Source organism: Sebastes fasciatus, chromosome 17, assembly GCF_043250625.1.
Source record: "Sebastes fasciatus isolate fSebFas1 chromosome 17, fSebFas1.pri, whole genome shotgun sequence".
In the NCBI taxonomy this organism is placed as follows: domain Eukaryota; kingdom Metazoa; phylum Chordata; class Actinopteri; order Perciformes; family Sebastidae; genus Sebastes; species Sebastes fasciatus.
In genome coordinates, this window is record NC_133811.1 from 14,394,054 (window position 1) to 14,410,020 (window position 15,967).

The window sequence follows — 15,967 nt, forward strand, 5'->3', positions numbered from 1 at the left end:
GGTAGTGGAAATGTTAGGGATCACCAAAGTTCATTGTGAGGGGGACGTGACTGTGTGTGCAGAATTTTTTGGAAATCCATCCACCAGCTGTTGCTGAATTGTTCGTGGACTCTTCATACAGCAAAACACACATAATGCCAGATCTCTGTCATGCAAGACTGTTGCTTGTCCACACTGTTTATAATAGTAGTGTGTATTTGTTTTGTGCACGTGTGTGCGTGTGTCTTTTGTTAGCTGCTGCCACGGTTCACCTCAGGTGAAAGCGCAGCAATCGTCATGTCCCAATGGTGGCGTGGGCGGGGGGTGAAAACTGAGTTGTGCTTTGGATCACATTGACATATCTGTCATAGGTCCAGCTGCTTTACCTGGCGAGGTGCTCCACTGTGTTTGTAGGAAGTGGATTGAGGGGATCTGTCTGAATTACATACATCAGCAGGGATGCAGGTGAGATACTTTATGGTGGCAATGTTTCTCTTATGTAGCCTATCATGCATGTATGTGAAAGCTTTTAGGGAAAGTGAAAATGAAAATAATTTTGTGAGTGTTTTACGGTGAAGGGACTCGCAGGTGTGTTTGCACTGAGAATGATTATTTGTGTGTTTAGCGGCGCCTCCAGCACATCTGTGGGAATGCTGTTATGTAGCTTGGGGTCTTGAAGACCCATCCATATTTAATGGTGTACAGACAATCCCATCCTGGCTGTTTATGCATCGTTTTATCCACCTGCTAGCGAGCTCATCTTTTATTCACCGCTTCCCACAATCTGTCATTAGCTAACTGAGGCCCATCTGCCTTCCTCCTTTGCACCCTCGCCTTCCTCTTTCCCACCACTTGTGATTTTTCGATTAAAGTTGGGTCTGACTCAAAGGGTCGGAGAGGGCGACAGACCAGAGATGGGAAAAAAGGGTGAAAAGTGCAACACAAAAGCTAAAAGGAGAAAAGGATGAAGAGGTGGGATGTGGACTGGTGATACAAGCATTCATCTTTTTACTTAAAATACATCTGTTTCATATTCCCTTTATTGCTGTGTGTCTGTTCAATCCACTCTTTTCACATTGTTTAATGATGGCTCTGACCCAAATACAGCAACTATTCATCCCTGTCCACTCTTTTCATCTGTACACACACACACACACACACACACACAGATGCTGTGTGAGCATACACACACGCACACACACACACACGCATTCACTCTTCCATTCAAATGAGCACTTTATCCCAGTGAAAAGAGCCTCTTCACTCGTCCCTCGCCCCAGATTTCAGCACTAAAAAACACACCATCGCTGTGCAGGAGGTGTGAACTTCTCTCTCAGGTCAAATACAAATCTGTCCCTTTCTCTGCTTTATTTCCACGCACATTAATGGAGATATGCTGAAAACTGCCAGCTGTGGAGAGCTGTTTTCATTCAGCCTTTACTGGGGCCTGATAGGCTGTCTGCTAATACACAAAAAAAGCTGAGCTGTGTGCTGAACCAAGGGCACATTATGTTTGAATGTGTGTGTGCTTCTGGTTGTGTGTACGTCCGTATATATCAAGTGTCTACGCCAGTTTGCATATTGTCAAATATGGATAAAGCTCTCCACACGAGGGCTTTACATTTATCTGTTCCACTCTGGTTGAGACGGCGGCGGCCACCACTGCACATCCAAATGGCTGCATTTGCATTGGTGTAAAGCAGGAAGGGAGGGGAGGGGGGAAAGCTTGCAGGACATCTTGTGTGTTTGATAAATGAGTCTGAGCTGCCTGGGTGCTGTGGTACAAGTGGTGGTGGTGGTGGGAGGGGTGGCAGAACAATGCGCATGCCAGAAGTGGAGATTAATGTGGTTTCCTTTCTGAGAAGTGTAGGTCCGGCTATGCCCATCAAGTGAGGATACTGGAACGGCTGCTAAATTACCTCCTTTTGTTGCTCACCTGTCAGAGAGTAGTCTGGCATTTTCAAAGCAGCAGATAGGAGGATCATCACCGTGTAGAGATCTGTGAAATAGTTGTCTTCCATTGTGCTGGATGTAGCAGTGATGTAAGGGTCCCCGTGGAAAAGTCTAGACTAAAATGCTCACTCATTTGTAGGAGACTCCTTCTGGCAGCATTTTACTCTTTAAACGCTGTTTGACAGCTGCAGATGATGTATCTTTCCATTCTGTTGTGTTTTTCAAGGATAACTATCCATGAATTGACATCACGAAATAAACCTGCAGCTTTTCTTTATAGCCATCTAATCGGAGACTTAGTACATTTAACTATCCGGTAAGATGATAGCAGTAGGGCTCTGTCTCTGCATGGGTTTCTTGTCTGTGATGGGGCTCAGCGTGTTCAAAGCATTTGTTTGTCAGCTACCTAAACATAAAAAAACAGAGAGAGAGAGAGCGAGACTGCTGTTTCCATCAAACAAGCAGAAAAGACTGTAATTGGCCCATTTGTTATATCTCAGAATCAGGTGTCTGGCATTCAAAACCATTTACTGAACTACCGGTATATCTTCATTTCTTTACATAGAGTGAAGAGAGAATTACAGAGAAATGTCACTTGATTTTTTTCAGCTGCTGCAGTTTTCAGTGCAAAAGCTCTAAAAATTCACTGAACACGACCTGCTCAACACCAAACAGTAGACAAAGTCAGCAACTAGCTGGTGAACATGGTGGAGCATTTAGCAGCTAAAGAGCCAGATATGTCCCTCAAGAGTTAATACAGGCCAAACGCAGGATTTGATTTAGATTTACCAGGTGGCCAAAACATAACACCAAATGAACCATAACTAACAGGCTCAAGTTTGCCAACAGTTATCGTGATGATATCATAGACTGTATATAAGAAGTTGACGTAGTCACCGTGACGTCACCGATTTGTTTGTGGACTGCCGTTTTGAAGCCTTGAGTTCGGCATTTTGGCTGTCTTGGTTTCTTTGCAACCAGAAGTGACAGGAGAGGGTGGAGCTAAGGACAACCGAACGCTGAATAAGACATTTTTTGGCGACCAAAATGTTACAATTAAGTTTCATGAACTGAAAACACACTGTGAAAGAGTTAAAGTTGAAAGATAAAAACACAGACAACACCCAGACCGGACAACACAGTAGTATTGACCTGTCAATCACAAGGTAGCCACGCCTTAAAGCATACCATGCTTTATGGTCTATTTGACTCTAAATGGGACCATAATTTACTAAATGAACATCATGCTGTATTGAAGAAGACTTGAAACTAGCGATTGAAACCATAAACTCATGTTTACAATGTTTACTGAGGTAATAAATCAAGTGAGAAGTAGGCTCATTTCTCATAGATTTCTATACAATCAGACTTATTTTTGCAACCAGAGGAGTCGCCCCCTGCTGGCTGTTAGAAAGAATGCAAGTTTAAGGCACTTCTGCATCGGCTTCACTATATGATATGTAAATGTTGAAAAAAAAAATGCAGGTTTAAGTTGTAATCTTTTGGGGCTCCCTCTCTCAGGTACACTAATGGTTATATATTATTTGTCTGATCTGTGTTGGTTCTTTATCTTAACCATCTGTTGTCCATGTTTTTGCTCTTCATTTTTAGGTGTCCTTGGGTGTCCAGAAAGGCGCCACCAAATAAAATGTGTTATTATTATTATTATTCATAGTACCCCCCCTGTGAGGCAGAGAAGCCATGAGAGGGCTGTAGGGGTGACGAAAAAAAATAATAAAGTGTGACACTTTTGGTCCTTTTCCAGACAAGCTTATGTAACATGTCTCAGTGTGGAACTGTACTTGAAATCTCCAAATGTTAAATTTAAATTGTGCACATCTTGCATGTTTGTCAAATCCAGCGTGACCATGGCTTACCTTGTCAATCTGATGTCAATGAAGGGCCTCTAAATAGTAAGATGTGTATTTAATCACATTTGTCTTTATCAAATCATCATCAATCTTTATCTGATCAAGTCAAAATTCAAAAGCAACTTTATTAATTCATATTTTCACCACCATTGTTTTTAAATTTATGATCAAATAAATGTTCAAATAATTAAATCACTCTCTCACCACTTGTTTATATCCCCTTTTTGAGCCACACCATATGTAAATAGTGGAAATAACGATTTCTGCTATTATTTTTCCCTTACAGCAATTCCAAATGTGTTTTTTGACCTGAAAGACCTGCTTTTCAAGTATTTGATGTGTTACACAAATATTGACAAGGTGATTCAGAATTTAAAGGGTGCCCTTATAAAGAGTTTGTGTCACCAGGAACTTTCTAAATGAGACATTCAAAAGCTTATTTCGTCGCTGACCTTAATTGCTGCTGCAAGCCAAGTTTTTGTCACATTTTAATGCACTTAATCTTTACTCAGTGTCAGCCTCGGCTCCTGAGGCCCATCCACACGGATCTAATTGCACAACACGCACATAACGAATCACTGGAAACAACAGTGTCTGTGTAAAGAACACCCAAGGCTCTTAAAGGCTCGCACAGTAAGTACAGCCACCTCCGTCCTGGTGAAATAGCTCCATGGATCTTCATAAAGAGGCCACGGCTCCCTGCACCACAGCTGCTGACATCCATCCGAGTCTCACAGGTTCATCACAGGAAGACGTGTGTGTTTGTGAGAACACGACGTGTCTCACGTCCTTTTTCACTTTCACTTCCTGTATCTTTTCACAGGCCTTTTGATGTTGGCGTGAGTGCTGACTCCACAATGGGACAGGTTTGATGCACGAATCATGGGCCATTCTTGTTTCTGCAAATATTATTCTGTCCTGCAAATATTTTTTATATTATATTATATTTTTTATATTATATTTTTTCTTCATTCTGACTTTATTAAAACACATAATGCAGAATTGTATTGAAGTGGTAGCCCATCCCTTTGTAACAAACTGAGCTTACATATCTGACAAATTACAGTAATGACCATAAAGCGTTGGTTAGATCAAATAAGGAAATATTTTGTGTTGAAAATGTTTATATGGACATAAACAAATATACATTCCTTTTATTTGGCAAAATGTAATTCACAAGCAAAGAAATGTATATGTTGTTATCCTTCGTTGTAGGGGTGGAGGAAAAAAGTATAGCATCGTGATATTTTGCGTGGTAGTATTATATCGATACACGGACGTCAAGTATCGATCTTTTATAGTATAAACTATTAACCTCTTAACAATCCGACGGCAGCTATTCTGTCTATCAGAGGTTGTAGATATATCTTAATGTAGATATGAACCATATGAAACTAGAAAAATTAAGGAATGGATTGGTACCATCCATGTCATGTTAGCTTGTCGGGAGGAATGCTACATAACGCTCCAAAGTTACGCTAAATTTTGGCGAGGAAAAACTGGCATGGACATTTTCAAAGGGGTCCCTTGACCTTTGACCTCAAGATATGTGAACGAATACTCAGTGATGAACAGATTGAAAACTGCATCTTATTAGATAAAACAGATGTTGACAAACTGCATATTTTGTAGTTTAAAGAAGGTAATAAATCGCAATATATCCTATTGCAATACTCAGCATGCCGCAAAATGTTTCAAATTGCAATAAGATTGTAATGTGACTTAAAGGCCCAGTGTGTAGGATCTGGCAGTATCGAGCGGTGAGGTTGATATTGCAACCAAATGAAGCCTCTCCCGTGTGCCAAGAGTGTAGGATTGCTATGGTGTGTGTACATGGGAAGTGAGTGGTGAAGCAAGAGAGAGAGAGAGTGGCGGCGGCGACAGTAGCGAGAAACGTAGAAACGTGGTAAAAGTCATTACGTATCAAAACAATATTATGTATATTTCAAGCTGTTAAAGAGGGCCTAACAGAAGACAGACCTGTACCTGGCTTTGTCTTTTCCTTTAGTACACTTTAAAGCTATACTATGTCCTGCAGTCTTCTGGGCAAACATTGAACGCTTTTCACAGAGAAATTAGCCATACAATGAGTCTTTGACCTCCTGCCGTCCTCTGAAGACCTAAAGCAGAGAGATGTTGGCCTTCTTGTGCAATTGCTCAGCGGCCTACAGTTATGTAACTGAGAGAAGACGTATTAATCAACAACATGTTGTTTGTCAAAGTGTTTGACCTATGCCCCGAAGCTGCAGACATACCATATGACTGTTTTTTATTGAAAAGGTGCTGTTTACTTGACTGAGCTAAGTGCATCATGGGTTAAGAAAAGCATTACTGTGACAGAGTATAGGCAGTTATTAGCACTCAATGCCTGGAGGGCAAAGAGAGAGCTACTGAGGATGAGCTCAGGGTCTTCCATCATAACCTCTGTGGCTTAAATAACACCTACACTTATAATCAGGCTATGAGCTACAGTAGATACGTGGACACAAAAACACATGACACTGTGTCTGCATCCTCTCAGTCACATGAACTTCAGGATATCACTGTCACATGGTAGGGTTACTGCATAATTATGTTAGCTTCAATCACAGAAAATGTATTTTGTAACAAGTAAATCATATGTGGAGGTTATGGGTGTACAACAATATCAGTGATCAGTTGGGGCTTAAGAGAAGATGTTGAAGGCAGATGGCTCCCTCTGGTGTTGGCAGCTGATAACGTATCAATATTTATTTATTTATCATATAAAATAAGAGTGCAATGATCCCAAACTCACTATGAAACAATAAAACATTTTAGAATATAACATTTTTGGGGAAGTTAATCACTCACGCAGGCATTTTCACTTACTGTATCAACTCTATTTTTATTTATTACTATCTGTTCATTTCTGCTGCTCTTTATGTCATTGTAAAGCACTTTGTCAATAGTTTCTGAAAAAGTGCTATATAAATAAAATAATCATTATTTAGCCTACTGAAGTAAAAGATCATTTAAGATAATGTTCTCCAAGTTTTTTTACATTGTATATGATTAAATGTACATAGTTACAATAATAAGTATTCCTAAAAATAGATGATAGTCAGATAGTTTGTTTAACACAATAAATTGTATTTGCAATCCTTAAAACAGGAACAAAAGAGCCAAGTGGCAAAGTGGAGCAAAAAAGTAATATTTTCTTTGTATTTTTCTACACCATTTTACTACTGTATGCCACTATATACATAGTACATAGTATATGATAATATGTGGCAAATCCATCAATCCATGACTGTAATCCCTCTGAGATTCTGTATCAGGCACCTTTAGGAGCTACTAGTTGCTCAAAGTGCCACTGTTGTTTGGGGTGATGGGTGCAGGTGCGCAGGAAGAGGCCTCCTGTCTCTTCTCTCGGGCTGCTTTGTGGGAACGCTCCCTCCTTCACGACCTCCACGCATAACTGGGACTGCTGGTGGACGAGTTGACCGCTCAGCTGAAGCACAAAACAGACACACTGTGAGTTAGCCAAACACCCACTCGGACTATAGACTTCTATTCATACTGTATATATGTAACAAAAAAACTCTCTGCCTTGCCTTTATGAACTTCCACTGGAGTCTGCTGGCGGTCGTTCTGTGCGCGGGGCACGGAGACAAGATCACCCTCTCTCCCTTGGCGTCCAAACACAACGCCCCCGAGGGACCCCATCGCACTTCAAACTCAGAGTTTAGATCGCAGTGCTGCGATGACAAGAGAGACCATCTTTGCCACTGTGTGTTACCTGTCTGTCTTGGATTTTCACAACTGTCGCCATGGTTACCTGGCTGCCCGTCCCGCTGCACGGCACTACGTTCATGGCCCCGCCATGCACTCGTCCCTGCCCTCGGTGGTAGTCTGCACAGCTGCCGGTGCCGACATTGTACAGCTTCAAACAGGCACAAATCGGTCATCGGTCATGTCCATCGATGAGTAGAATAAATCCTATATGTGTGTGTGTGTGTGTGTGTGTGTTACCTCGCCTGACAGTGCAGGTCTGTCCTGGGGGATGTAAAGTTGTGGATAAACTGTAGTCAGGTACCAGTGGAAGTTCCTGCAACCCAGACTCCTCTTAAGCCGCAGACGTTCTGTGATGTTAGGGCTCTCGGACTACACAGAGGAAACAAAGAAATATGTCCTCACTGTCCGTTATGTCCTTAAATATTTGGTACACACCAAACAATCTCTTGACCACACCAAGTCATACACACCTGCCTGATGAAATGAGCGAGCGTGTCTCTCCTGTAGAAGATCTTCCTGTACGCGTCCATCCAGGTGTCTGCGATCCGGATCTTGTTCCTCTGAAGCATCTCCTGGTCTGGGAAGCTGTAAGGCAGGTGGTGGTGGTCTAGGTGGGCCACACGGGAGCAAGGAACCACCTCCATGGAACCCCCGCATGACCAAACCTAGGATACAGCAAAAAAAGGGTTTATAACACTGTAATGTTGGTGTTTGTGTGCCTTTTACTGAAAAGCAGCAGCAGAGCATGACAAGTTATATTTCGCATGTTGGTGCACAAATGATCTTTTTATTAGTTTTACAAGCAAATGTGGATTTTTATTTACATGCTAAAATTCCAAAATATGAATTATAATGGTCATCATAGGAAAACAAGTGGTCAAGTAACATTTTCTTCTCATACTTGTGCATTTGCCAGACATTCCCAGACCACTATTCAACCTGAGTTGTCCATTTGCAAAAGGCATCATGTCCAGGCACAACATTCCTGAGGCCCTGACAGAAGGCAACTGAATCAGACAAAGCATCGCTAAAAAAAAAAGCTCACATGACTTCAGGTGAATTGGAGGATTTGAATGGAAAGTTGATAATTTTTTTTTTGTTTTTGCTTTACCCTGATTGACAGCTCAATTTGTTCCACTCCCCACAGCAGCATCCCAGGGTCGTAGGCTCCCACACTCTGGAAGAAATGTCTGTCGATGGCCACAACTCCGCCTCCTAACGCTGGGCTCCTGTCGTAGACAGAATCAGCATATCTTTACTGGACAAGAAGAAAGGTTATATATTTTTATGAGCTATTAGCACTTAAAGGAACAGTGTGTAACATTTCAGCGGATCTATCAACAGAAATTGAATATAATATTCATAACTCTGTTTTCATTAGTGCATAATCACCTGAAAATAAGAATCGTTGTGTTTTCGTTAGCTTAGAATGAGCCCTTCATATCTACATATGGAGCGGGTCCGCTTCACGGAGTCCACCATGTTGCTCCGCCATGTTTCTACAGTAGCCCAGAATGGACAAACCAAACACTGGCTCTAGAGAGAACGTTTTTACGTAACCTGAAGGCCACCGTAGTTCTCCGACACACTTGTGAAACGTGAGCCGTAGTGTTCAAAACCGGGTTGTGTCTACAGTCTAGGTAACCCGCAAATTGCAAAAACTGTCACGAGACTCGCTGCCTGGCAACGTATCCTAAACTTAACTATTCAAGGTCAATGCCTAACCTTAACCATGTGAGTTTCGCAATCTGCCTTCTAGACACGACCGCGACACTGTGGTACCGTCAGCCGCCGTCTGACTTCCGCTGCTCCTAAAGTAGTGTTATTATGGTAAGGATGGCCTCTGAGCGAGGAGAATAACGTTACCATGGTTTTGGACTCGGCAGCTCGCGTTACAGCAGTCTTGCAATCTGCAACCTCACCAATAGATGTCGCCAAATCTTACACACTGTACCTTGAAAGCAAAGAGGGATTTTTACCTACCTTTACTGACATGCCAAAAGAAGTTGAACTGCAGTGTTTCACAAAGAAATTGTAAAGATAAGAGAAACAATTTTTATCTTTTCTAACTTGTTTATCATCTCATGACCCCTCCTGTCTTTCTTGCAACCCCTTAGGGGGGTCACAACCCTCATGATGGGAAACATTGGCCTATAGAGGAAAGAAATGAAATGGTGTGTCTCCAAGTTCACACATCTGTACCCATAAACAGAAAAAAGATAAACTTGATCAATGCTTCACTCAACATTACTTCAAGTAAAACTATATTTTAGGCATATGCTGGTTTTATACTGTATATGTGTCTTTCTTTCTCTGTATTGTGTTTAATTGCACTGCTACATCTGGTACTACTTCATCCTCAATTTCTCTTATATGTGTATGTGGTTAGCTTTAGTGTCTGTACTTTTATTGTATGTCTGACTCTGTATTGTATTTTATGTTCAGGATCCCTGGAAGACTAGAGGCGCATCCATGTGCTTCTAATGGGGATCCTTAAATAAACAACAAACTGGTGTCGTGAAGTACAACTACATCATGTTGCTGTAAACTCACTGCACAGGTTGAACAGCTGAGTTTGGGTCCTTGTCTTGCAGCTGAGGGTTAGATTCCCAGTGGAAGTCGAGTCTCCAGTCGAACACTCCCCTGACTGGCCACTGGGTGGCATTGTACTGAAAGGTCTGCCAGTCTATCACATCCATGATGGGGGACACCACTCTGGTCCTGCACAGACACCAACAATCAATTGTATATTCAAATATGTCTCTGTTTTTCATTGACATTTATCAAGTAGAGTGATTCAAATTGAGGTTAATGTTGTGAATGAGAAGTAGATGCCTGTCTGTCAAAGATTTTGATGATTTATAATTCCTAACCAGCCCTCGTCGGTTACATTTTCACTTGTTATTCCGAGTGTGTGTGCAGTGAGATTGGTGCTGAGAAAAAGAAAAATGTTTCCTCATCAGTGTGTGTCTGTGTTTGAATGTGTTTCAGGCTTATGCCACATTATTAAGTTTTAAGGACAGACACACTTTGTTGGGGTCTGTTCTGGTTCACATATGCTATTTGAAATATCTCTCCCAAGAGGCCATGTGTGGTGTGATGCTCAGAGGAAATGGAATGAAGAGATTAAAAGAGAGCGAGAAATGGGAGAAGGGTCAAACATGTGGCTGAGAGAGTTGAGCTTTTGCAGATTCCAGGTCTGAGAGTTCAGCCTAATTACCTAGTCTAATTAGAGGCACGCTGCAGGCAGCCTGAGACACAGGTCTGGAGCCAGATCATGAGAGCTGAAGCTTTGGATACACACACAGCACATGTATCCCAATGCCTTGCTAATGAGTCGGGACAACTGATAACTCTGAACCCTCGGTCTTCTCACTTCTCTCAAGTGGTTCTGTCAAACAGCAGTAGAGAAACAAGCAGACCAGCAGAGTTTGGGCACAGCTGCTATGGGTTGGGTTTCATTATAGAGGAAATGTGCATTGGAATAACAAAGAATTTGGCACTGCTGTTTCATCATTATTTGCACATAATTAGAATAATTAGTACCTGTCCTGGGCAATTCTCTCCAGCAGTGGCTCCAGCCAGCCCTTCTGGCATTCACAGTGGGAGTCCATGAACACCATCACCTCCCCTGCAGCTCTGGCAGCACCCAGAGAGCGGCACCCTCCAACACCCAGGCGCCTGGTGCTGCGTATCAAACGCACCCCTTCCAGATGAGACACGTACTCACTTAGCACGCTCTTCAGGTGGCCTAAAAGAAGTAAACAGAGACATTGGCATGTGGTCAGCAAAGGATGGATGGATGGATGGATGGATGGACGGATGGATGTATGGATGGACGGACGGACGGACGGACGGACGGACGGATGGATGGATTGATGGATGTGAACAGATAGAGCAACTCACCGTGCTGGCTCAGGTCGTCCACCAGCAGAACCTCCTGCAGATACTGTTTGGGTACAGTATCCAGCACGCTGTGCACGGTGCGCAGGAGCGTGGACCAAGCCTCGTCATGGAAACAGATAACAACACTGGCGGACGGCAGCGACTCGCTGTACTGCTCCACCAAACACCTGTTCAGTTGGGAAACAAATTCACACCGTCAAAAGCAACAACTTCATTAAACTCTGGAATGCAACCTCCTATAGAGATACAATCATCTAACTCTGTATCCACTTTTAAAAAACTTTTGAAAACACATTTCTTTAGGATAGCATTCCTATGAGTAGAAGGGTATACATATATGTATATATACAACTGTTTCTGGACGCATGTGTACATTTATACACATTTATGTATATATATATATACTGTATATTTCTTTTATCAACTTGTCCTATCATTTTACCACTTCTATTATTATTGATATTTTCTGTGATGTTCTGTTTTAGCATTTGCCATATTTGTTATACTCTATCTGCTTTTATTGTCTGATGTTCTGCTTTAACAGTTACCATATCTTTAACTTTATTCATCTGCTTTTATTGTGTTGTGAAGCACTTTGTAACATCTGTTTTGAGAAGTGCTATATAAATAAATGTATTATTATTATTATTATTATTATTAACATTGAACTATGCAATCCACTGTTTGTAATTACAACAGTCTATAAACCAACTTTAAAGTAGATGAGCTTACAGACAACCCCATCAAATACACTTTAGAGAAAACAACCTCAACATTCAAAAACAAAACAAAACCAGGAAAAGAAATAACAATAATAATAATGACAAAAAGAAAGTAAAGTTAAAAAAAAAAAAAAAAAAGCAAACAAAAAAAAAAAAAACGCGTTTTTGCAGATTTTCGGTGCCGTGAGCTTTTGGACACTCACTCCGGATTGCGCGCCTCGGGCAGACTCCGATGCAGTGAGATCCTCTCGCTGACCACCTCGTTGAAGCCGTACTTCTCTAATGCAGAAAACTCCACGTCCCTCTCCATACCTTCCAGGTGTAGCCGCACTGCTCTGCCCATCTCACCGTGCGTCGGAGGCGCAATAATCTTATTTGCTCCAGGCAGAAGCACCTTGTAGTTATTCTTCTTCTTCTGCTGCGGCGGCGGCGGGCTCTTGGTGTCCTGCGCCGACGGCACGAATAAAAGCTGGTCTTCTTGCAGAGTATTCAGCGGAGCGAGGTCGATACCGAGCTCTAACGCGGGGTCCCGGGAGTCCACGATGACCTCCAGGTCCGGTGCGCTGGGAATCCGCTGGAGAGGTCGGCGTGGAGGTCCAGGCTGACTTTGGTTCCGGTGGTGGTCCCAGTTATTAAAGAGGTCCGAGAGAGCCAGAGTGACCAGGGCAAAGCTGAGGAGCAGCAGCCAGAGGCAGAGCACCTTCCTCCGGACAGCAGCTCCCCCTCTGCCCCACAGCCTCATGATGATGATGAAGAGTGCAGAGGAGACAAGTTGATCTGTCTTCTTGACTTCCCCATGTTTTTTTTAGCTTCAACTTTTTGAAGTCGATTACATTTCAGCAATAAAGTGATGAAAAGAAGGATTATCTAAAAAGTAGAAAAAGAAATAAGTCGCCCATCAGTTTTCTAGAGTGCAGCTCTGCATCCATGGAGCACCAGTGACAGACAGACAAAGCAGGTTCAAGACAAACCCCTCAACTTCTTCTTCTTCTTCTTCTTCTCATGGTGGAGGTGCGCACACTCTGCCTCTTCATCCAGCTCATCCCGCGGTCCTAGAGCCAGTTTGAGCTCACAAATAATGCCTTGAAGATGCACCTGATGCATCCACCTGTTGCTACACCTGCTGAGTTGATCCTTATCAAAGCAATCTCTATATAAAGTCAGCTGATATAACAGGTATTTAAACACCTTTTGATCAGAATCAGAATCGTGTTTATTGACAGGTGTAAGAGGTATACACTAGGAATTTGCTTTGGTTTTGTTGGTGCAAGTCAAACAGTATATAACAAAATAATAGATAAAAACGTTAGAATAAAATAAGAATTAAAAAAATTGAATTTCTACCAATATACAATATACAAAATAAGCTATCAAACAAACGCTAATGGAAAAAAAATACTAAAATTCCAGTTCCAACACACATTCAAACAGTCAGTTTTATAGTGTTTTGCATAAATCTATTTAGGGATTTGAATGCATATGGGACTCAGTAGTTATGGTTTTATTATAGGCTGTCATATAGGGTGCCAAATCCTGTCATGACTTGTACAGGATCCTAAAAAACTCTGAATGTCAAAACTCGGTTTGTTTAATAAGCAGCCCACATTGCAGTGGAATGAGACAGTGTTTTTATGTTTCCTCCAGTTGTATGAGAGAGAGAGAGAAAGAGAGAGAAAGAGAGAGAGAGAGAGAGAGAGAGAGTCGGCTCGGTTCAGGCGTCTCCCCGGTGCGTCACACATCAAAGATGCGCTCTCCAGCCAGCTGGCGGCGAGCCTCGCAGTCCCATGACCGTCTGTCAGTGCCGGGAAGCTGGAAGCGGGGCGGACGGAGCTTCGATCTCTCCGGTCGGTTCTCTGAGAAGATCTTGGCAGAGCAGGCAGCTGTTTTCAACTGAGCGCAGACAAAGACCTCAGTCCACCTCTGTTTGAGTTTTCTTTTCTTTTTTTTTGACAAGTGGAAAATTGTTTTTTTTCCTAAGTTATCACACGCAAGTGGCACCAGTATCATATTATGAAAAGTTTAAAGGAACAGTGTGTTGTTGCATTTCAATGGAGCAGAAATGTAATATAATATTCATAAGTATGTTTTCATTAGTGTGTAATCACCTGAAACTAAGAATCGTGTGTTTTCTTTACCTTAAAGGTCACATATTATGCTCATTTCCAGGTTCATAGATGTATTTTAATGTTGCACTAGAACATGTTTACATGCTGCAATGTTCAAAAAACCCTTTATTCTTCTCATACTGCAGCCTGAGTCTGCCTGCCTCAGAGCCTAATTCAGCCTCTGTCTGAAAACCACTGATTCACAGCCTGTCTCCTCCCACTCTGCTCTGATTGGTCAGCGTTTTCTGTCAATCAAACTTCCTCAACAACAACAGCGTCACTATCTCCCCCTCCCTCCCGGAGAAGCTCTGGAGAGAGAGACGAGTGGAGAGAGAGGAGTGGAGGGAGAGGCAGCTAGAATAGAGCTTATAAACCACTTTAAAGTTTATAAACCAGAAACTTCACCCAGCGCACGTTACCGGAGGAATCTGATCAGAAATCGGCGACACATGATGAACATCTGCGGTCCAGATTCCAGGTTTTCCTGACGGTTTCTCTCAGGTAAATAATACTATTTATAGCTCTGTTAGTTAACTCAGTGTTTACCTCATGCATCAACTCTGTAAACCGTAAACATACACTCTGTTTTACGTCTGTCTTTACAGATCCATCTGTGAGAAATGACCGACAGAATCATCCCAGAGGAGAGCAGACAGCTGAGGGCAGATGGGAGATACAGAGCTAATCCGTTAGCATGTAGCTACATGCTAACGGGTTAGCTACATGCTACCGCTATGAGACGGTGTGTAAACACAGCGACCATCAGGGTGGAAAATAGAAGATGTGAAACAGTAGTCAGTTCATTATTTCTGCTAAAAGATAAATGTATGGAAGATCAGAGTAATGGTATATTATTTACAGTAGTAGCTGTCTCTGTGTTACCATGACTACAGACCACCGGAGCTTAGCTTACCATAGTTTACCAGAGCTGAAGACTTTCTCCTGTACCATGTCACATAACTAACTAACAGGTGAGATGATTACAAATGCTGTGAATAATTAATATTGTCATCTGTCAACTCAAATAAAGTTTGACTGTGAAACAGAAATGTGTTGTGTTGCTTACAAGTCACTATTTACTACCTGTAATCTGCTACATGCATGACATCAAATATATATATAATATATAAATATCATCTGTTTAAACAGTGTAATTACATAAAGCCTTTGTGAAAGAACATGTTATATTTAGATGATGGGAGTACATGAAGCCTGTTCTGCTGGTTCTTGCAGACTTTGCTCAAGTTAGGTTGAGGAGGAGAGACAGTGACGCGCTGTGGGGCGGGGTCAGCTACTGAAGGTTCTCTCTGGTTCGACCAGGAAACCCTTACATGGCTTGCATTTCTCTAATGACGTCAGAAGAGAAGGAAAAAAAGCGATTTTTTTTTCTGCACCCATTTCCGGACAAACAGAGGAGGAGAAAAAGAGAGAGGATGGTCTTTTATGATACTATGGTGGCCTGTAGACACACTGGGGACAGATATTGATGTTTAAAAGACATGGAAAAGTGCATTTTGCATAATAGGTGACCTTTAAAATGATCATGGATGTATTAAAAGAACAGGATACAGTGTTGGAGGCGGGGCCCCGGTCATTCCTATGAGAGTTGCTCATTGGCGCATGAAGCCTAAATGGCTCGACTTCCGTCTGGAAAAGTACCCGTATCTTGGCGGAT

General features: G+C 42.1%; 1 protein-coding gene across 1 annotated transcript; it reads right to left on the reverse strand.

Annotated features, from left to right (window-relative positions):
• Positions 1-6,518: 6,518 nt before the first annotated feature.
• LOC141754596 (polypeptide N-acetylgalactosaminyltransferase 15-like) lies at positions 6,519-13,172 on the reverse strand. The gene is made up of 10 exons (XM_074613788.1): positions 12,391-13,172; positions 11,466-11,632; positions 11,106-11,310; positions 10,113-10,280; positions 8,671-8,788; positions 8,030-8,224; positions 7,797-7,928; positions 7,603-7,707; positions 7,379-7,522; positions 6,519-7,275 (listed from the first exon to the last, which is right to left on the reverse strand). The coding sequence occupies exons 1-10, from the start codon at positions 12,927-12,929 to the stop codon at positions 7,099-7,101; spliced, it is 1,950 nt and encodes a 649-aa protein (XP_074469889.1). The 5' UTR covers positions 12,930-13,172; the 3' UTR covers positions 6,519-7,098.
• Between the last annotated feature and the right edge of the window lie 2,795 nt (positions 13,173-15,967).